Genomic DNA, 23,693 nt, shown 5'->3' with positions numbered 1-23,693 from the left:
CTGGGCATTGTTTGAAACTGGGGTTCCAATTTTGCATGAAAGTGCAGTGGTCCAGCTGTAGCATTGTCGCCCCACAGCAAGAGGTTCTCTGGTTTGATTCTCGGCTGGGGTGTCTTCTCTGCAGAGTCTGCATGTCCTCCCTGCATTCGTGTGGGTTTCCTCCTGGTGCTCCGGTTTCCTCCCATGTTCAAAGACATACATCTGGAGCATTTCTCCCCGGGCCTACGGTGAAAATTTGCTTTGTTCCAAGTCAGACTTTCCCGGTTAACAAATGTTAAATATAAAAAAAAAAATAAAAAATAAAAAAAAAAAGTTGGACTTGAACTAGTGTTAATGGACCAGATATCATATGGCTTATTTCAGACTAATTGTGTCAGCTGAAACCAAGTTAGTTCCTTGAAAGAAACATAGAAATATCAGTAGCTGTAAATTGATACTTATATTGTGCCAGCCCTTTAATGGAAGTAATGATTGTTGCCTTAGATATTTTTGCCTCAGGTTTGTATATTCCATGGCTACCAGTTACCTCTAATCATGTTTTGATTATGAGCTAATTGCGAAATGTAGACTGGGTCAAGAGTTGGAGTACACAATATAGAGGGTGTGCCTGTGCAAGGACATGATTAGTTAGGATGTATGTTATTCAGAATTTCAAATAGATATCTCAAGTAAGATGGTAATTTATCTATTCAGTAAGATCTCTGGTGCCTCTAACCATTTGATAACATGTTTTCTAATGGTGGATAGGTTGTTCCAACTTGGCTTTACACTTGCAAAGTTTTTTCGTCCTCTTAAAGGGAAAAAGTTGTTTTTTGTTTTCAAAAGGGGCTAGTTTGTTGGTATGACTAAAGGCTAAAGATCTGTGACATTCTTTGAAAGAGGAACATAACAGTTTTTAAACTGCTAATTCTGTTGTTGTTTGACTGTGAATTACTACACATATGCATATATATATATATATATATATATATATATATATATATATATATATATATTCATAGGGATGACATTCATTTATTGCTGGCACAAAATATCACAAGGTTGGAATTTTCCCTTTTTTTCACTGTTATGCAGTCTCTGAGTTGGTATAAATAAATTGCAGGGGGTGTGGGTGGTGCAGGGGGCTTGCCCCTTTATAAAATATTTTGAGTTTTGATATTCTGTTAGATAAAGTTGAGCCTTATTTTATTAATGGAGACAACTCAAGGTGCTACTTGCAAAGGTAAACTTGCAAAAGACAGATAATGTATCATATTTCAGTTTATTCATATATCCAGTCCAGAACCTGCAGATGCAGCTGAGTTAATGGGGTTGAAGAAAAGCAAAAAGCATGAAGCAAGGCCTTACTTACTGCTGGTGTTCTTGAAGGTATCTGGGAGCAATTAGAGCTGGAAGTGAGCATGTTTGATCAGTATTCTGTGAAAGATGAAATGGTTGAGCAAGAACCAACAAAATAAAATAAAATGCTGTAGAAGGTTGGCATCTGGCCAAATTGGAGAAAGCAAAAAAAAGATACTGCCAGAAATAGCTGCTATTCCCAAGCAGTTCCCAGTACAGGTGAACCAAAAGTTGGACCTCTGATAGACTTAAAGTTATGTTCATCAGTTCCTCTAAGATGATTAATAAATACTGCATGTTCATAGCTTTCTAACTGCTTAGCTGCATTAGTAGCTGTCTGGTCTAAAAAGGTTGCTGAAGGAGGAAAAGAGGAACTGCTAAACACTGCAAGTGAACCCACCTGTGCCTTTGAAGGACGTTGGATAAGGGAGCCCAAAAATTATTTCCAATTCTCCAGGAAATAGAAGAATTCCTGCAGTGACAGTGAAGAAAACCAAGCAGGCTGATAGTTCGAGAAGTGTTTGTAAGCAATGGCAAAGGATCACCATCAGTTGCAAGAGATTCTTTTACAGCAGTTCCCAATGTTAGAATCAAAACAAGACTACTTTAGGGGAGATTAAAAGAACAGTTGCAAGAATAGTAACATATTCTGAAAAGGAGGAAATGGGTAGATCTGAAATGTCATCTGTAGAAAATGAGGTTTTGGAACACTGTAATAAAAAAATAACCAGTGATCCAAATCCTGGAGATGTTGTAGAGTGGAAAGAGTATAGAGACATGTCAAAATGCACCTGGTACACTGTTTCATTTGTCTGATGAAACAAATTCAGGATTTCAGGCAGCGGGTATTGCTCTGGATTGCAGTGTACAGAAACAAGATGTATCTTTATTTGCAGTTCCATCTTTAGGTTCCATCATTTCTGGTGTGAATGTTAATGTCATTCAGCAGACAGGTGGTATGCAACAAGCACTAAACCCTACAAGTGCTGGCCATCTTTCTAAAGTAGTTCACTTAGCAAACCTCTAAGTGTAGGGCTGTGACTGAAAAAGGCCAACTGACAAGGTCATCTATTTGGTCATCAAATTGTAATTAATTAACTAACACGCAACTAACTAACTAACTGAACATAACACTTGGAGGCCTCTACAACAACAAATCTATTGCCAGTTTCAGGGATTGAAATGGCTGGAGCCTTACTTTTCAAACTACTGTATTGCACTGTAGCTATTAACGTGAAAGAACTCAACAATACCAGACACCTACAACAGAAAAGCACGGCAATTTCTATGCACCCCATTGATGCATTAGAAGTCAAAAACAGGGTAGCTCTTGAAGTAAAAATCTTTGCCAGCCTTATTTTCACAGAAAAGTTCATACCAAATAGAGAGCTCAGATGCACTAATGAATGCAAAATATCTAGGACATAAAGCATATAAAATCTAGTGGCAGTTAGTGACTTCGAAGCTAGGAGCATCAGGAAACAAATTAATGAATTGCACTCATTGGAATAGGGTAGCACTACATTGTCGGAGGTCAGTGACCATTACCTGTGGTAAGGCAAACAGATGGGATCAGTCACTTGTATCCATTCATTCTATACAGTTTAATGATTATGTAAGCCTGAGATGTCTGACTGCACAAAACAATGGCAGCCTTGGGTGAAATGGGACTCTAGACAAAGGACTTCTTGGGGTCCCCTGTTGCTAACTGGTCCCACTTCACAAATTAGTGTCCCTTCATTTTCCTCTTTTCGTGATCTCACACCATCCAGATGAGATTATTTATTTGTAAGTCTAGAAGAAATAACTGAATTAATCCAGGAGTCTGCGGGCTACTGGGTTCCCAGAACACAGAGTTCTATATTCCCTGAGGTGTGTTTCAGAGCTTTTTAACAAAGTTTTGATTCAGTGCTAGACAAAAATCATGAGTGATGGAAGAAATTCAGCTTTATTTTTAATTTCAAGGAAATAAAAATTGTGTACAAAGCTAACAAAGTTGTAGCTACCAAAAAACAAGACAAATATTTGCAATGATAAACAAATACTGTGTGAGAATAGTACCTACGTCCTTGCCCTCAAAAAAATCTTACCTTATTTGTACTCCTGTGGTGTTAAACATAAATGAAAGTAAAAAAAAAAAAATAACCACAGACGTACATTATACAACTGAGAGGCTAGGGAAGGAAACCAAAACCCTTAGATAAAACTCGTGCAAAGAGACAGGGGAGTTCATGCAGACTCCCTACATAAGAAATAACAGACAAAAACTTGAGACAACTAAGTGCTGTGAGTTGGCAATGCTACTCCCTTCAGTCATTACCACAATGGTCAGTTGCTGTCACACACATCTTGCCCACAGAATGCAAAGTATTTTATAAAATGCTGACATTTGATAATGATAGAAAATGAAAGAATTGCTAATTTGCTATTTTAGTTGCTGCACAAGTCCTTCCCCATATAGTCATTTTCCTGTACTGACAGTCCACATTACCATAAATTACAGCCAACATACTGTACACAGTTGAAATGCCACACTGTGTTAAAATAGCTGTAGTTAAGCATTCATACTAGTTTCACACAAATTCACAGTAGTTCTGCATAACCAGAATAATATCTACTTAACTTGAACAAATGGCAGCAGCAGCATCAGTCACTTTCATCCACAGAAAGCTCACATATACAGCAATTAAAGCTACATTTGTTGTCTGTATTATACATGTATTTGCTGACTGTGCACACTGTTTTGTGTACAACTTGAATATCAGATGGTAATGAAATAAAAATAGAATTGGCCACAATATTTTAAGCTATCACACTACACACACACACACACACACACACACACACACACACACACAACAATTATAGGTTCATAGGTTCATACTAGGCTATCTGCCCTAGGGCATTTATAAGCCTAGCCAGAGTGTGTTTGGCTTTCGCCACCCATTTTAAATTAATTTTGCTATGCCCTTTTTTGAGGTTAGTATACTGTGCCTCTGTCTAACAGTGACACAGAAGTGATACCCGGGGTAAACCTACGATCCCCCATCCACTCATCAAGATTCCTCTTGAAGAGAGTCAATGAGGGACTCTGCCTAACCTGGACTGGGATTTTATTCCAGAGTGAAGGGAGCCTCTGGGTTATGAATCTGTCCCTCCAGCATGTCCTATTTATTTCAGTGCTGAGGTTCAAGTCTCTTGAGCGCGTAGCTCGATGGGATTTGGATTTTCTGAGGTTCAGCATGTCCATTAATTCCGGGTTGGACATGGCTTTATACGTCAGGCACAGATCGCCTCTGAGCAGGCGGTATGCCACTGAGTAGAGCTGGAGTTTCTTTAACCGGGCAGCATATGGCATCTATTTGAGCCCTTTGATCCTCTTGGTGAGGTACTTTTCGGGTCTTTCCAGTTGCTGCAGGTGTCTGGTAAGGTACATCCCAAAAGGGGCATTGTACTCAATTATGGGCCTGATGAGGGATGAGTAAAGAGGCACGATGACCTCCCTGATCTAGATGTGAATCCCTTCATGATTAGGTGGGCTATATAAAATGTTTTTCTAACCACTTTGGCCACGTGGTTGTCAAATGAGAGATTGCTATCAACTTGGGTCCCCAGGTCCCTAATTACTTCTTCCGATTAATGGATTACCACTTATGTGGTAATTTGTGGGCACTTTGTTTTTGCCAAAGGAGATGACTATACACTTTTTGGCATTTAGCTTGAGGCCATGGCTCTGGCAGCAGTTGTCTGTTTCTATGAGGCCCTTTTGGAGGATGCTTGTGTCGGCTGGAGAGTTGATTATGGCCCAGTTTGCAGTCATCTGCGAACTTGGTCAGCCACAGTCCTTCCGTGTTGGCCTGTACCTCTGAGAAATATATACCGAACAAGAGAGGTCCCAGGACTGAGCCTTGTGGGACGCCACTTGTAACTGGTTTGGAGTCTGACATGGCTCCAGCAATTCTAACCATGTGGGTTCTGTCCTTGAGCCAGTTTGCAACCCATCTAGTGACATAGGGGTTTATATTTAAGCTGGTGAGCTTATCTATAATGCCCGAGTGGGGTATTGTATCAAAGGCTTTTGCGAGGTCCAGGTAGGCTGTGTGGACCACCTTCCCCTCGTCAATGGCTTGGTGACTGTGTCAAAGAAATCGACCAGGTTTAAGAGGCAGGATCTGCCCTTAACAAAGCCGAACTGGGTAGGATCCAGTGTCTGTAGGTCCCCAATATCTTTATTTATAAGGTCCATGATGATCCTTTCCATAGCTTTGCAGACCAAGCTAGTCAGGCTTATGGGGCGATAGTTTCCAGGATCCGTTGAGGCACCACCTTTGTGGAGAGGGACCACCGTTGCTGTACGCCACTCTTTGGGTACATATCCTGTAGTAAGGCTGAGATTATACAGTAGTTTTATGCTTGGGTTTAGCTCTTCTTGGAGTTCATGTAGGACGCAGCCCGGGACACCATCTGGTCCCATTGATGCTGTGTTTTTTGCTTTGGAGAGGGCGGCTCTTACCTGAGCATCTGAGATGTCAGGGGGGCAGCACTCTGCTGGGATAGCAAAATCTATGGCTGTGAACACTTCAGATGTCTTTTTGATAGCAAATGAATGAGTATGTACTTAAATAAAAGTGGTATGCATTTTTCATAATTAACGGCCACATGTATTTTAGCTTCCTGCTTTCTGAACCATGCATTGCAACCTATAGCACCTTTGTTTGTATGTGTATAATGTGTGTGTGTTCACACACAAACACACACACACACACACAGAGTAATTGACCGTTAATTAGAGTCATATGCATGACTGTGACTGTATACATCAGATATCTAACTGCAATCAAATGCATAAATAAATACAAAATTATACAATGACTGGCCTAAAATATTCAAAAACGAGCATGCTGATTGGCCAGCCCAACCAGCATGCCTGTTGTAAATCAGAGAGTATACTAACGGGAAAAAGTGCAGTCGCCCAGACTTTTTCCCATTAGTATAGCTCACATTTTTTTTTTTACTTTTACTTTTTTTTTTTTTACTATAAAAAGAAGAAACCGGAAGACTTAAACCAATGGAGGGAGATGGTGCAGACAAAAATAAAAGGATAATCAGGTAAGTTCTGCAAAACTTAAAAAACTTACCTGATTATCCTTATATTTTGTCTGTCCAGACTCTCCTCAAGGTAAAAAGTCTCCCAGTTTCCTTTTTGTATTAAAAAAAAAAAAAAAAAAAAAAGAGGAAGAAAAGGAGATCGTCCTTTCTCTGTTGCAACAGTTGCACAGCACTGATGTACTGTGTAAGCATTGGGACACAAGTCGCATACGCATGTGCAGTACATCAAAATAGCCACAGGATACATTCAAAACTCAGAAGGGCAGCATGGAGGCATTATACAAATACATTATTTAAGAAAAGTGTTTTTTTTTCTTAAATAATGTCATTGTATAATAGCAATAACCCATGGCTAGGTGTGAGCAATGCTAGATTTACCCACGGTTGGCTTTGTTTGGTCACTCGGGCTTCTCTCCTGTCTAAACCACACCAACCATGGGTAAATCTGGCATTACCCACACACATCCGTAAGTTATTGCTTAAATATTTGCTACACAGGAAAGTATCATTTTGCACATTGTGAAAACTTTTGCAAACCTCCCATGCTTCTCAACCTCTTATCTTAAGAATCAAGGGCAAAGCTGACAAATAATGTAGGAGAAAGACCGAAAATTGCATACATATATTGTGTAATATACTCTGAACAGTTGCTAAAATAACAGGTTTTGTATTACTATGCCTTTAACTGAAGGCTATGAAGTGTGAAATTCAAATGTCTCTCATTATTTAATGATGCCAGTCTCCATTAATTCACCAGAAAGCCAGTAAATTTAATTTTTCATGAAAGGGACCAAATATGAGTCAGAAATTACTGCAGAATTAAATATGGTAATTTTTTGAGGGAAAACAGAATAATAAAAGCTGAGTGTTAACAGTCTGAAATTTTAGGCTAAATATCTTCATAGTGTACTATAAAGAAAAAAAAATCTGGTGTTTCAAAGAATATTCAGCTTATCATCCCATCACAGATCCAAGACCATAGGACAAGGACAGTCTACTACATAATCAGATGTACAAGACAAGCTACTTCTTTCAACAGGCTAAAAAGCTGAAATTACTGCTGCATCTTCAATCTGTTGCAATTTCCTGATTTGTGAAAATTTCAGTAAAGCACGCTAAACCTGATCTGGAATCTGACTACCAAGCTAGTGGTGTACTATATCTGTACTTCAGCTCTGTATGGTCAGCTGAAGTTCCTTCTAAATGCACAAGATTTAACATCAGTAGTAATAGATGCACAGCTCTTAACTCCATATTGTTTTCTGGCAGTGGTCATACCTCAGGAAAAGTATGACTAGTTCTTTGTGGGACTGAATAAGTACCTGGACTCTCTGAGCTACCACCAGATGAGCTGTGCAACTGGTGACCACAGTTTGAAATATACTCAAACTCACTTTGGGTGGCAGAGAAAATTATGGAAACCTACACATACATTTTTGTGTATGATGGTAAAATATATGACTTTTTATCATTTAATGTACCTATAGGAAACATCCAAACTCCATACAGACAATGGCAGACAGGGTTAAACTTCAGACCATAAAATTTTAAAGTATAGATCTTAACCACTGAACTGTTCTACATATTTAAAGTGAAGCTGACTTCTTCCCCAACACACACTTCTTGTCGAGTGTGCCCCTGCTTTCAGTTTTGGCCACATGATGAATTTCTTGATTCTTTCACCTTCTCACCGTCTACAAAGACCTGACATTAGATCTGAAAGCCAGTGCATTATTGATATGCATTTGTTTTATAATTTCAAAATCTAAAGGGTAAAGAGGCCACACAAATAACCTACTTATTAAAAACTTCAAGGAAAGACCCAACAAAATTAAAGTCACCAATGTGTAATGCCTTAAATCCTCCTGTAGTAGATGCCCATGGGATATATGTAAATTACTCCTTAAGGACTTATCAGTGTTTTGGGTACATGGCTTCTGAATGCCCATAACTTTTTTTACTTTCACATTTTTAAGTCTTTACTAGTGCATTCAGGCCAGTAAACCAAAACTCCACTGGCTGCAGATATGCCATATTTTGCCCTTTTCCTGATCTCTCCAATACAACTAAGTGGATTATTTGGCCAAAATTTAGAAGCACAACTTAAAAACAAACATGATGTCTGTAACATTAGGGTGACTGCTGAATATCCCAATAACAACCAAACCAAAGGGTAAAAAGGTCATATTACAGGAGGTTTAAGCAATTACATAGTGAATATTTAGAAACTGGGGGATATTCTGCTATATTGAGCTAGATAAAACTTTTATGTTCCCCACCATCACATACACACACACACATTTCATATTTGTCTCAACCCAGTCATTTGCACAATTAAAAAAAAATGCTCACATTAATGCATACTGGCTGTCAAAGGCATGTTCTGTGCTTCCAGGCTGATATGTGTACAGGTCTCCATTAATTTCTTTTCACACTTTTTATTTAGTGAAGCCCCCATCATGTGAAGCAGGACAATAGGAATGACTCTTTACTGTTGCATACAGCAGCCAGTAAGATGCTTTTTGAGTAACATTTATCAGTTTGCAAATGGTAAAAAGACATGTAAGGAGGCATAATTCTTCTCATTTTGGAGAAGGTGTAATACCAGGCTGTTTTAAAAATAGCCCAGAGAGTGGACTTGTTTTTTTTTTTTTTTTTTTTTTTTTTAGCAGTACGTTTTTAGAACTCCAAATTTGATCTTTAGCACACAGAGTTCAGAGTTCAAAAATGCAGAAATGAAAAAGTTTGACATTTTTAATAGAAAAAAATAAAGTGAAATTTCTAAAATAATTTTTTATAACTTGTGGGAGGCTGCAGCCATTACCTCAAGCCACCCTGGTAGCATCTTTCATCTATTTACCTATAAAATCATTAAGTTGTTCTTCTTCTTTGGCAGGAGATTTTTTCGGTGCCGAGGTGCCAGCCCAACTCCCAACCTTCAACGAAGGCACGCCCATTCACACATGTTTTTCGAATGCCACTCGACTGTGGGGAGGACATGCAGACTCCACACAGAAGGCACTCCAGCCAAGAATTGAACGGGAGAACCTCTTGCTGTGAGGCGACAGTGCTACCGCTGCACCACTGCGGCTTACCTATAACATCATTAACATATCCATATTCAGAACTCTCTAAAAATCCCATGTGTCATCACATACATTTTGTGACTGCAACAGTAAAATCTAAATCACTCCACAGTTTGGTCTCCAAAATCATTTCTCAATAATAGTGAACAATATAATTAATTCTTTTCTGACAGCATCCATCTAGAGTTACACTGCCCCTCATTAACCATGGCTATAAGTTTCTAGTTTTATTTATGTATCTTGACTAGTGCAACTGTTTATTTAAAAGAAGTCATCCTTTTTTATTGTAAACTGTATTATGTTACTTTGCTATCAGCTTATATAAGAACTGAAGAAATGTGAGCTGGTCACTTGTAACATGATATAATAGTTATTAATAGCGTGTTTTGACAGTATTTCTCAATTAACTTTACATTCATCTCTCATTTACCAAGTAGAATTGATCCACTTTATGTATTATTCAATATCATATTGTGTCCTGCCTTTTTTATTGTTATAGTGGCTTCTCTATCCTCTGAGTTACCTATGAAAATTGGCCTGACCCAGCAGGGCTCACCCAATTAGCAAGCATAAATAATGCATTTTACAAGAGTGACTGGCTAGGAATGCAAAGTTCTAGACTACAAAGCTATAACAATCACAGGGACATATAAACCCCTGCGTTACACCTCATGATTCCTAGATGGGACCATAAATATATGAAGTCAATGAATCAGCATCAAATGTGGCAGCTCTGAAAGCATGGAGAACATGATACATGTTTAGTGAAATTTGTATGAAAGAAAAAAAGGCAAGCAGTTTCATGGAGTGGTAGAAAGTGTAAATGTGATGTCAAGGATGACAAAAGTATGGATCCATAAGCAAATAAAAAGTGCAAACATATTTCTCTGGCTGAAGAGAAAACTACAAAAGAAGAAAGAAATTCAGGAGTTGACAGTTCAACAAATGATTTATGTTCTTGAAAGTTTTACTTGATCTTTACTCCTGCTTTTTCATTTCTTGAATATGATTCAGTTCTTTAAAAAAAATAACTCTTCTTGCTGATTCAGTATGGAAACAAATATTTAAAGTAATTGCATAACCAGGGGAAAAGCAACATAAGCAGACACAGGAATATCTACAGGCTTGACAACCCTCAGAAATGACTACATTGGTAGGCTGTAGCAGAACATACCTCTCAAGTGTACCTCATTACGAGGAAAGTACCTCATTTGGGGTCTTAAAAAGTTGATGTTCCTCGAATTTGAAAGGGTCTGTCATACATTCAGTTCTAGGAATAATTATAGCTGATACCCATGGTAAATAGAACTGAATCATTTTAATTAAAAGACCTTTGTTATAAGTAAAACCAGTATATTTTAACCATCCCATAAGCTTCCTAGTTGAAGTTGTTGTAAGCTGTTAGTATGTGTTCCACATTTTGCCCATTTGTTCCACATTATGAGAGGTAGTGTTCCTCATTTTGGAGATGGAAGGTTGAGAGCTATTGTGAGCAAGAAAGACATTTAAAAGGTGCTCATAGTTTGTATGAGGCTTGCTGCAAACATCAGGCTTTATTTAGCATTTCTTAACAGAGTGTGTGTGTGGCTGTGTGGCTGTGTTTGCCAGAGAGAGAGAGAGTGAGAGAAAGATGAGTCTTAAGTAATGGCGGTTCTTACTTACCTCAAAGTGTGTACCTGTCCTGTACAGAATCAGTAGTTGCAGCAATATCTAAACATAGCTTGGGACAGTAGCTGTGTTCATAGCCTTCTGCGGTGCACAGTGAGGGCTTTCTTTTAGTAACACAGCTTGAAAATAATTTGAGCCTTATTTATTCCACTCTTTTTATTTCCTGTTAAAGTCTTATCAATATATCACAATTAAAACCACTACACAGTATACATTGTATAGCCATTACCAGATTATGAATGTATTATAATGGGTATATTCACACATACAATGATGTTCAGGCTTTCAATCTGGTGTTTGTTATTCTTTTAGCGTTACATTTGTTCAAATGATCCTAGAGAAGTAAAACCACCAGAGGACCTGCAGGATCTAGGAGTCCGGTTTCTGCAACCTTTTGTCAATCTCCTATCGAAAGGGACTTATTGGTGGATGAACAGATTTATAACTACAGCACATAAAAGGCCAATTGACTTGAAAACTATAGGAAAATTACCAATTGCAATGAGGGCTATCACAAACTACAACCGTATGAAGGCAGCCTTTGAAGCACAAAAGGTAAGAACAGAACTTTTATTGAACAATCAGAATTTCATTCGCTAAAGAGAGTCATGTACCAGCCATTTTAGGAACAGTACAAAACCACCATCCCTTATTACATGCACAACACCATTATACATCAGTGTTATATCCCATGTAACGGAATTAAAAAAAACAAAAACAAAACAGTCTTTCTAATTTATTCATTGGTTCTTTATTTGTTTGGTGCTAAAGGACCTAGACTGGTATGTTTCTTTTTGTAGCTGTACATTTCACTGAAGTTGATAGCTTTTCTCTTAATTAATCCAGTGCAGATAATTAAAACTTGTCATAGCTTAGCTGACCTTGTTGATGGAGGGACTGTGAACTTGGCTGAGATGCAGGTAATAAGGGTTCAAGTAGTAGGGAGAGGTATATCCGAGTGGCTAATCGTTACTAGTGTTCTGTCAGACAGGTGGAGGTAGTGTGATTGTCCTCTGTACAAGCATCTTCTCTGGTAGAGGCCAGCAGGTTGTGCTGTGCGCAGAAGTTTTGACAGTCTCTGCAGCATATTGAAAGATGACACTGAGAGTGTTGAAGCACAGTTGGAGCTGACACACCTATATTGTACATGTTTAATATGCAGAAACAACACAGGGAATAGGACTGTAATGGAAAAGTCAGCTATAGGTGACAGCTGCCTGAGACTTCATTTACATGCAGTTACTCAAAGAAGAAGTGTGCCTAGTGAAAGAACAATTTAGTCTTGGAAAGATAGGACCCTCATATCTCTCAACTTTTACCTCCAGAATTAGGGACCAAGCAAAACGTAATTATGGTGAAAGGCCCCAGAGAAGAGAACCTTAAAGTACTGATACTATTGACTTAGAACTTATTAAAACATTATCTAGCTATACCGGATAAGTTAGGATTAGGAATAAATGGACCAGTAGGTCACCATGGGGAGATTATTGATCAAAAAGTGGGGCAAAACAAAGAAAACTAATTAAAACAATAGTCTGTTTTTCAAAAAAATATTTTTTTAGTTTGTGCAGAAAATATAAAATACGTTGTCTTAGGTATAGAACTTATGGACTTGATTTTACAGAATAGCATGAGGTGAGTAGTGTAACCACAAGGATGATATTTGAGCCACTGCAGAAACACTTTTCCTGGAGTGTTGATAGTGATCTATACTTCAAAGAATAACTTTCAGTTGGTGATGAAACTAGTGACCAATTAAGTAAGGCTGGTTGAAAAATATTCAGGAACACTGCTGTTAATTGTATTTGTCCTGAGCCTCTTTAGTTATTCCAACAAATGAGCCATATATTTTTTCTTTATCACATTTCCCCCAGGATAATATTTAAGCTATTTTCCATGATAATCAAAAAAAAAATGATGGAGCATAACCAGCAAACAGTCCTCAAAAAACACTGTAATGATGCTTTCCAAGAGCCAACTAAACTTTATAGGCAGAAAAAAATATATAAAAAATAAATAAATAAAAAGTTAAGAACTTTTGTTCTATATTGTACAGAACTACATGAGAACTGGACACATTGTCTGTTTCTGGTTTAAAAAAACACTATAGTCACATGCCAACCAAAAATCTGTCTTTGCTGATCTTAAAGGAGTAGCCACCTCAAAAACTACTTACAATCACTTGTTTCCAAAAGAAAAAATGTATTAAAAATTGTACTTAATTTACCTGTAGTGTATATGTGTGTATGTGTGTGTGCATGTGTGTGTGTGTGTGTGTGTGTGTGTGTGTGTGTGTGTGTGTGTGTGTGTGTGTGTGTGTGTGTGTCTAGAAGAAACCACACAGAAGTGATAATTGTAAAATAGCAAACATAGTGCACTCACTTGTAAAATACTATTAACAGAAGTACATTGATTTAACCTTGGAGTATGGGAGGTGTTCAATAACAACTGGCAGTGCAATTGTTGGTATTCAAACCATTTCCCCAACTCCCACCTGTTTTGGGAATCTGCATCTTTTTGAAAATTAAAAAATAAACAACTTATTAAAATTGGTACACCCCAAAAAATGCTTGCTTAGGTATTTTAATCCCCCCTTTATTTTATAGATATATTAATTTTTAAAAACACATTTTAAACCTTTTTTTAATGTAAGTAGTTTTTGAGGTGGCTGTTTCTTTAAGAATGGAAAAAGGAGATTCATGTGACTTAAAGTTTTTTTTAAACAGATTTAAGCAGTGTCTCCAGTTCTGATGAAGTTCTATACAATATAGAATGAAACTTCTAAATTTTTATTTATGTTTAACATTTTTTTCTGGCTATGAAGTTTAGTTAGTTCTGGGAAGTCATCAGTAACAGCATTTTCCATAATAAGCCTTAAAAACTAATACAAAGTTCTAAAAACTAAGAACTGATAGAATAATACAAAGCTGCACCTAGTCTAATTCTAAACTTTGAATTGTCTATTCTGTATCTTTTCAGACAAGATTTTGAAATTCCTTTCTGAGAGTGTCTGGCAAAATGACAAACTAGCTTTTCTTATTTGAGCCAAGGCATATGTTTTGCAGCACACAGTCTCCCTTCATTAGTTGACATGATTTGACCCCCCCCCCCACACACACACACACATGTTCATCCTTCTATATATTTGTCATTTAAAAATAATATTCGTTATCAGACATCTGGGCATTCTTTTACATTAAAATACAATCCTCTCTTTGTTATAAAGCACTCCTTATAGGTTGATAGGTTCATGGGTAGGTACTAGGCTATCGGCCCAAGGGCCCATACAAGCCTAGCCAAAAAATGTACCCTGGCTTTCGCCACCCAAGAAAATTATTTTCCCTTGCCCCTGTCGAGCACAGCCACAGAAGTGATACCTGGGGTGAATTTCCCATTTCCCATCCAATCATCAAGATTTTTCTTGAAGAGTGCTAATGAGGAGCTCTGTTTGACATAGATAGGTAGTCTGTTCCAGAGTATGGGAAGTCTCTGGGACAGGAATCTATCCCTCCAGCATGTTCTGTTTATTGTGGTGACAAGGTTTAGGTCCCTAGAGCGTGTAGCTCCAAAGGATTGGGATTTCTTTAAGTGGAGCATGTCCAACAGCTCTGGGTTTGACATAGCTTTGTATGTTAGGCAGAGATCACCTCTGAGTAGGCGATATGCGATGGAGTAAAGCTGGAGTTTTTTGAGACAGTCTGCGTAGGGCATCTGTTTGTGGCCGGTAATCCTCTTTGTGAGGTATTTCCAGTTGTTGTAGATGTCTTGTGACGTACATACCAAAAGGGGCGTTGTACTCTATAATGGGTCTAATGAGTGATGAGTAGAGGGGAACAATGACCTCTTTTTTTCTGGATGAGAATCCTTTTGTGATGAGATGAGCCACGTAGAAGGATTTCCTGACCACTGTGGCAATGTGATTATCAAAGGAGAGACTACTGTCCACCTGTGTCCCAAGGTCTCTTATCACATTTTCGGCATTAAGTAGACTACCAGCTATGTGGTAGTTCATGGGTACAGAGTTTTTACCAAAGGGAATGACAGTACACTTTTTGGCATTGAGCTTCAGGCCATGGCTTTGACACCAGGTATCTGTCTCAGTGAGGCCCTTTTGTAGTTTGTCCACATCGTTAGGAGTTTCGATTATGGCTCCTAATTAGCCAAAAACCTTCTGTGTTGGCCTGCACTTCAGAGAAGTAGATACCAAACAGGAGAGGACCAAGGACTGAACCCTGTGGTACTCCACTTGTCACTGGTCTGATGTCGGATTTGGAATCCGCTACTTTCACAGTGTGGATTCTGTCCGTGAGCCAGTTGGCAACCCATCTTGTGACATAGGGATTTATACCTAGTTTAGTGAGCTTCTCTATAATTCCAGAGTGGGGGATGGTGTCGAAAGCCTTGGAGAGATCTAGATAAGCTGTGTGAACCATTTTACCCTCATCTGTGGCTTTGGTGACTGCTTCAAAGAAGTCAGTCAGGTTTAGGAGACATCATCTGCCTTTTACAAATCCAAACTGGGTAGGGTCCAGAGTTTGGAGATTACCAATGTCTTTGTTTATGAGTTCCACGATGATATGTTCCATGGCCTTGCAGACCAGGCTTGTCAGGCTAATGGGGTGGTAGTTCCCGGGGTCCGTAGTGGCTCCCCCTTTGTAGAGTGGGATAACTGTCGCGGTGCGCCATTCAGTGGGCACAAAGCCTGAGGTGAGGCTATGATTGAACGTGGTACTTGGGTAGGGTGCCAGTTCATTCTGTAGTTCGTGTGGAACGCAGCCTGGGATATTGTCAAGTCCCGTGGATGCTGTGTTCATGGCTTTGGAGAGTATATTTTTTTACCTGTGCAGCTGTGATTATAGGAACTTTGCATTCTTCCGGTATAGAGCTGGGCCCTCTAGGGGGTGAGAGGGGGGTAAACTTAGCACTGAACCTATCTGCTAGGATGTTGGCAATATCAGTTGGTTCTGTATATTTAGTGCCATTGTGCTGTAACTCAGAGCAGATCTGAGTGTTCCCATTTAGATTCTTGACATAGCTATAGAATGCTTTGTGGTTGTCTTTAGAGTCAGTGGCAATTTTGTTTTCGTAACTAGCTTTGGAGGATTTTATGAGGGATCTCAGCTTCTTACTGAGGTTGACCAGGGAGTTCCTCCAGTCATGGGATTTTACTCTTTTTTTGCAACAGTTTCTTTCTTCTGTTGTAGAGTTTGTTTATGGCAGAGGACCAGCAGATTGGCTTCCTTTTTTTGGAGGATAACATCTTGGTTCTATTAGGGATAGCATGATCCATGCACTTGTGTAAGTGCTTACAAAGTGCATTTCTAACAGACTGAAGGCAGTTGTTGTTGGTCTATCGGCTTTTCCCGGTTAGGGGTCGCCACAGCGGAACTCTGGTCCGCTAATGATTGGCAGTATATTTTCACGAATGCCGAGGTGCCAGCTCGACGTCCACCCTTCAACGAAGGCACGCCCATTTACGCATGTCTTTCGAACGCCCACCCAACCATGAGGAGGACATGCAGACTCCACACAGAAGTCACTCCCTGCACTCCTGCCGAGAATCGAACGGGAGAACCTCTTGCTGTGAGGCAACAACGCTACCGCCGCACCACCGCGGAATAGTTAACAGACTGTAGACAGTAATTTCCATTAATTTCACTTTATGGCAGTGGTAAATCATGAATGGAATCTGAAATAGCAGTCCCACTGTGAGCTTGACGCAAATGTGTTTGACTACTACTAGAACATTTTTTTGACTAAGTTAGGAGTTAGTGTTTAGTAGGTCTCTGCATATGGTAGTGACTTTAGAATATTAAATTAATTATAATGTTCTAGGCTTTTGTTTGAGATATTTGCTATTTTTAAATTTCTATTGTGATTTAGAACATACTTATCAACCTCTTTGAGCAAGCATTCTGAACAAAGCCAAAAAATAATGGAGGTAACAAAGAGCAAAAAGTCAAGGAGAGATATAAGATATTGCTCTTATAAACTTAAATAGTAGTTAGAATAACACGTTTTGCATTATTATGCATTTTCTGAAAGATATGAAGTTTGAAGCTTAAATGTCTGTCATAATTTAGTGACTTCAGGTCCTCAATGATTTTCCAGAAAACCACAGATATTATGAACAACAGTCCAAAAATCTAGACATTATATAAAATTCTGGACAGCTGAGAGACATGATTTAGAAGTGGTTATTTTTGCTGTACAACTAAAATTGGGGAAATGTACAAAAATTTCCAAAATTCATTTTTAATGCAATGAAAGAATATTACAAAAAATGTATAAATGTTTTGTATTCATCTTTATGGTAGTTTTCTATTAAACTGCACTTCAGTCTTAACTACTGGTAGTATGTATGACAATTACTTCATTTTACAGAGACATGCAGATAGCAGTAAAAGGGATAGGGAAAATAAAAGTGAACAATTTGTATATTTGAAAATACAATTTTTTTGCAGACCATGCAACATAACTGGCAGTGAATTATGCTCATCTAGTCACATGCCTGTGGGATTAGCATAGTACAAGTATCCAGTAATTATACGCTCAATGTGTTTTGGTGTGCCTAGGCCTACAGAATTGGATGACATGTATAATAGCTGTATGTAAATGTCTGCACTGTGTACAAGGACAAGTCTGACAGTTTATGAAGTTGTGACAAGTGCTCTGAATTTCAGTTTGCTAAGAACCTGTCTAAAGGCTTCTGCAATATGGAGGCTCTCCACTGAAAGAAGCATACAACTGCCCTCTTTGTCAAGTTACTATTGACAACTTGCTCTAAGAGGAGAGACTAGGCAGTGATCCAAACATTTAGATTCCCATGATTCAGTTTAATTTAAAATACCTCGGAACTTTGCCCATACCACGGATACAAAGGATACTGAGATACACACTGGCAGCCTGGCATTAAGATACATGCATACATATAGTTCAAGCACAGGCATAATGTCCTTCTAGCTTGCTAATATACCAAAACACTTGTTCCCATAATAAGTGTCCAAGCTGTTTTTAAAAATATGTAAACAAGTACTTGCTTTAATGTAATGTGGTAGTCTGTTCCATGCATCATCTGCTCTGTCAGAGAACCAATTAGTACACTTCTCATTCCTGTAGAATCTTCTACATAGTTTGTCTGATGATTCTCCAGTACTTTCTGATAACCAGAAACATTCCCAGAGGTAGATGTCTTTAAATACCCTATATATTTGAATAAATATCTCCTCTTATATATCTATAAGAGATGCTGTACAAGTTTAGATATTTTAGTCTTTGATGTTGTTGTTGTTGTTGTGTCTTTCGGGGTTGCCACAGCGGAACTCCGGTCCGCTAATGTTTGGTAGTGGATTTTTACGTGCCAAGTTACCAACCCTGACGCACAACCTTCAATGAAGGCACGCCCATTCACACATGCCTCCACACACAAGACGCTCTAGCTGAGAATCGAACGCGACAACATCTTGCTGTGAGGCAACAACGCTACCGCAGCACCACTACCGCGGGTATATTTTAGTCTTTGATAATAACTTAAATTTTCAAATCCATGGATGCCCTTGGTATATTTTTGCTGTACTCTTTCCAGTTTACTCATGCTTGTTTTCTTATAGGGTTTCCTAAATTGTTATTCCATACTCAAGTTTGGGTCTAATGTACTAACAAACTATGATGTCATCATTTTTGATTTCCTAGCCTTTAAAAATCTTTTTATACAAACTATAGTTGTATAACTATCATTAACCAATTGGTTGACATGATTAGAAAAACTCATATCTGGGTCTACCCATATAACCAGGTCCTTAAATAAGTCTACAGTTTCAATCACTGCGTGCTGTATTAAATATTCACCTTTCCATTTATGTCTCCCAAATCTCATGTGCTTAGTTTTTGATGTATTTATCAGCATAATATTCTCCTGTGCCCAAATGATCAAGTTAGTCAAGTTATTTTGCAGACATGCCTTATCTGTAACACATTTAATCAGTTTACCCAATTTCAGATTGTCTGCATGTAGACTATAGAACACCTCAGATGAAAAAATTAGGTCTGAAGGATACAATCTAAACAAGTAAGGACGTAAGACAGAGGCCCGTGGGATTCCCTGACTATAACCAAGGATTTCACCTGTCAAGTTGCTGTATGATACTTGCTATGTCCTATTTGTAAGCATGCAGCTATCCATCTTATCAAGAGTACATCAATCTACTTGTTCTAATTTATTGATCAGTGTGTTATGTATGACCCTGTCAAATGCTGAAGTTAAATCTACATATATTACATCACAACACAGTTTTTCATTCATAGCTGTTATCTTGTCATAGAACATCATGTTACAGGTGGTAATAGATCTATTTTCAACATATGCATGTTGATATATGGTGTCAAATCCCAACCTATCCAATTCTGACAATAACTTAACCAGTACTACCTCCTCCATTATTTTTCCACAACATGAAAGTAGACTTAAGGGTCTCTATGACTCTGGGTTTGTCCTACTACCCTTTCCCTTAAAGACAGGTTTAATAAATGCATGGATCCAATCTTGAGGAATCTCCCCATATTTATATGACCTAGTGAATAACTGAATATAATGGTACTGGAAGTTCTTGTTGAAGTGTTCTCAGGTCATTGTTACTAATTCCATCTCCTCCCTGTGCTTTGTTTCAATCTAGTTTGCACAGATCTTTTTCAATATAATTTAATTTGATTCCAGTATCAGAGGTTACCTGGATGTCACTAGGACAACTTATCACCCCTTTTGTGGAGCCAAACTGTTTTGCATAAGATTTTGTAAATATAGCTATAATCTGTTGTGTCTGAGAATAAATTTTAGAATCTGCACACAGTTTATCAATTTGTATGTATTTACCTGTCCACATCTTATGTATCTGTAAAAGGGTTTCTTATTATGCTCAACATCTCTGTGTAAATTTTCTTCAATTTTTTCTTGATCTTGTCTCACACTATGCTTAATCTATTTGTCCAGCATGTTTATTTCAGTTTTCAAAGTTGTAGTTCGACCTCTCTTCCATTTCTTATATTTTTTTGTCTCTCACCTTAATCTGATATCTTGTTCTTATGGAAATATAGCCCCTTGACATTGTATGCTTAGGTCCTGATGTTAAACATTTTTTTATTTTATTTTTTGCACTCAAACAATTTCTCTTTCAAAAATTTTCACATTCCATCTGCAGTTTTTCCACTGAACACCTCACTCCATTTAGTTTTCATAGTGACTGTTTTGCTTCCAAATAATCTGTAAGTAACCTTCTTTGCACTGGTTTAGATTTCAGTTTGGCAAAATTATCTAGCAACAAATTAGCCTTTATAATCCCATGATCACTGCACATCAACGGTGGTAAAGCTTGACTTAAAGTAACAGTAATTTCTTTAGGAACACAATGTCTGTTATGTTCCATCCCATGGTAGTTTTTTTCACAATCCGAAGCAATTGTAGATATTCTTCGTGTTTCACTGTTGCAGTCATTACACTTGGGTTATCCTGCCAGGGGTAGCCCTCAGTCGGCCCGAATACCAGAGGCTTAGTATTACTGTATCGGTTACTGTCTCTCCAGGACTTGACGTCAGGTCATCAGTGGTATAAAATCAGGCAGCTGACGCCATTACATCAGTCTTTCTTGCCGAGGAGCCTGAAGCAGAAGCAGTTCGCATGAGTGCTGGTCGGCTGCTACCTGAGTTTTTCGCTTCCGAAATTGAAGTTGAAGTCTTCTAAAGCTAAGTACCCCATTGGGGATCCTTTCTTCTTGCTCTAACTGATGTCAGAAAAGGTTAATTGTCTCGCCTGTGGAAAGCAAATACCACACCGAGATTTCTATTCTTACTGCATCACCTGTTTAGGCCCAGACCATGATGTCCCTCGCTGTTGGTTTTGTGCTTTGTTCAATGCCAGAACTATACATCATCTGGCCCTTATCGTAGCTAAATACTTTCGCTCTCAATCTCCATATTCCAAAATGGCTTTGGTAAGCCATCCAACTACCGATCTTCTGAAAAATTGTAAGGATAAAGACAGAGACAGACCGCACAAGTCCAAAACTGCCAACGATGCTTCCGTTAAGCTAGTCGCCAGTTCGCTAGTACTCAGTGAGGCGCTTTCACAGCCCCTGATGTGCGCTTCTATGGATTCGCAGGCCTCTACCAATACCCGTTCAGAGTCCAGTATGCCGCGAGATGCTTCATTGACTAAAGATCCTGTGGATGTCTCTGCCTTGGATGGGTCTGGAGCCAATGAACAGGCACCAGCTTCCGAGGATGTTCTTCGCACTAGCGATATTCGACACAAGCTGATCTTTCACGTCTTCAGTTCTTTCTAAAACTACCGAGTTTCTAAGGCCCAGGATATGAACTATGCCTGAAAAACTGATGACCCAAACTCAAGCACCTGCTTCCATGACTCAATCTCAAATGCTTAAAATGGCAGAAGACCTTATCATGCTTATTAGGGGAAGCCAGCCTACCCCTTCTAAAAGAAAAAGAGACTTGTCCCCAGCAGCTTTATCTGACTAGGAGTCCAACGACTCTGAGGTTTCAAAATATGAAGACATGCCCTTGTGTGCTTATGAGGATTCAGATGTAGAGGAATCCATTCCTTCTGCCTCTCCTCCAGAGGACTTTTCTTTTGGTGAAACCCTACATACTTTGAGAGAACATTTTCATTGAGAATGTCAGGATTATCCTCAGTCCAAAAAGAGACTCAGGGAATTTTTAGATTTACCACAGCACAGAACCTTAGCTATCCCTCCTGTCCCGGATGTTGTGGATGATATTCTCAGGGAATCTAGTTTAACTCCTGATACCCTACCACCTGCTCCCAAGAAACTTGACAGGTATTACAGAGTCCACAGCAACAACAAAGCTCACTACCACTACTACCTGTCTTTACTGTAAACACCTTCATCAAGGGTTAATGGCAGTAACATTAGGTCTAACAGTAATTCCGACCTTTCTCCATGTATCTGCCCCCCCCCCTCCCAGAGAATTGGGGATTCTGATAGGAGTGAATCAGGTAGGACAGGACGGATAGGAACATTTCTTATGATGAAAGAGTTTGTAAAAAGGACACTTTTATTATTTTTAATTTTACTGATACGAATGTTAATGATGAACACTTTAAACTATTCACCAAAGGGTTTCATTTTGTACCCTCCCATCCTGGGGTTCTAGTGAACACCTTTATTGATCTCAATATGTTTATTAGATTACTTAACTTAAAAATCTTTTTCAAGGGCCAAGACTTTAGTAGATCTGAGTTGAGCAGGAAAAGTCTGTTTAACCCTCCTATCAACCAGTCACTAAAAATTTTTGAGGAACTGGTAGAAAGGGATGTCAGGCAACTTGATAGAAAGAGAAGGTCAGTTATGAATCTTTCGGAAGGGGAAATGACCCTACTTAAACAACTGAGGGATGAAAAATGCAGAGTGATGAAGCCAGACAAAGGGGGTGGGGTCGTGTTGATCTACACAATGGATTATGATACTTTTATGTACATCATCTTGCAATATCCAGAACATTACATGGTCGTCTCCCGTAATGAGATTAACATTGCTCATTCTAAAATTAACTATTTGTTGGACCACCTACTGCAGGGTAGTATTAATGAGAAATTGTACAATTACCTTAATGTTGAGAAGCCTAGGATACCCAGTATATTCGGGATACCTAAAACCCACAAAGGAACTGATAACATGAAATTTAGACCCATTGTAGCAGGAGCTAGGAGTATTACTGAACCTTTGGCCACCTATGTTGATTTGAAATTAAAGAAGTTTATTACCTCAGTGCCACATATTACTAAAGATTCATGGGATTTTCTGAGACAGATAACTAGGGACAAATTTGGTTCAGATATTCTTTTAGTCACTATAGATGTGATTGAACTATTTCCCAGTATTCTGCATGATACGGGCCTGGAGTGATTTGGGGAAGTCCTATCGTCTGAATCTGGTTTAGATGGTAACACTATCAACTTGATTCTGGACTTTATGGACACCATTCTCAGAAATAATTTTATACATTTCAATGGGGAGTTTTATCAGCAAAGAAAAGGTGTTGCTATGGGGGCAACTTGTGCCCCCCTGTATGCAAACTGTGTGTTATATTACTGGAAGCAGAATTTTGTCCTTAGTACTCACTGGCAAAGGTACATCACCTTTTACACTCGATACCTGGACGACATCTGTTTACTATGGGATGGCCCCAATGACAAATTCGAGGAATTTATGATGTATCTTAATCACTCAACTGAATTTTTAGCTTTCACACATACTATTAGTGATTCTAGTATTAATTACGTGGACGTTACACTGTACAAAGACGGCATTAACAAGTGTTTTCAGCCAAGTTGTACAAGAAGACTTCGTTCTCAAATTCTTATTTGCATTTTGAGAGCAGACACCCTTATTATCAAAAAAGGGTATAGTGAAGGGTCAAATGATCAGTGCCTCTAGAATGACTAGTGTGACTGCAGAATTC

The 23,693-nt window shown here is 38.6% G+C and overlaps 1 protein-coding gene across 6 annotated transcripts in view; it reads left to right on the top strand.

Annotated features, from left to right (window-relative positions):
• Positions 1-23,693, top strand: part of ABCC8 (ATP binding cassette subfamily C member 8) — a 2,552,355-nt gene that overhangs the window by 652,394 nt on the left and 1,876,268 nt on the right. For all 6 annotated transcript variants that reach the window (XM_044082872.1, XM_044082868.1, XM_044082869.1 and 3 more), the window contains one exon: positions 11,514-11,756. In XM_044082872.1, coding sequence (XP_043938807.1) covers positions 11,514-11,756 — 243 coding nt within the window. The remainder of the gene's footprint in view (positions 1-11,513; positions 11,757-23,693) is intronic.

Source organism: Protopterus annectens, chromosome 9.part0, assembly GCF_019279795.1.
Source record: "Protopterus annectens isolate FY-2018-M chromosome 9.part0, PAN1.0, whole genome shotgun sequence".
NCBI classification, from domain to species: Eukaryota; Metazoa; Chordata; order Ceratodontiformes; family Protopteridae; genus Protopterus; species Protopterus annectens.
This window is presented reverse-complemented; position numbering and strand designations above follow the sequence as displayed.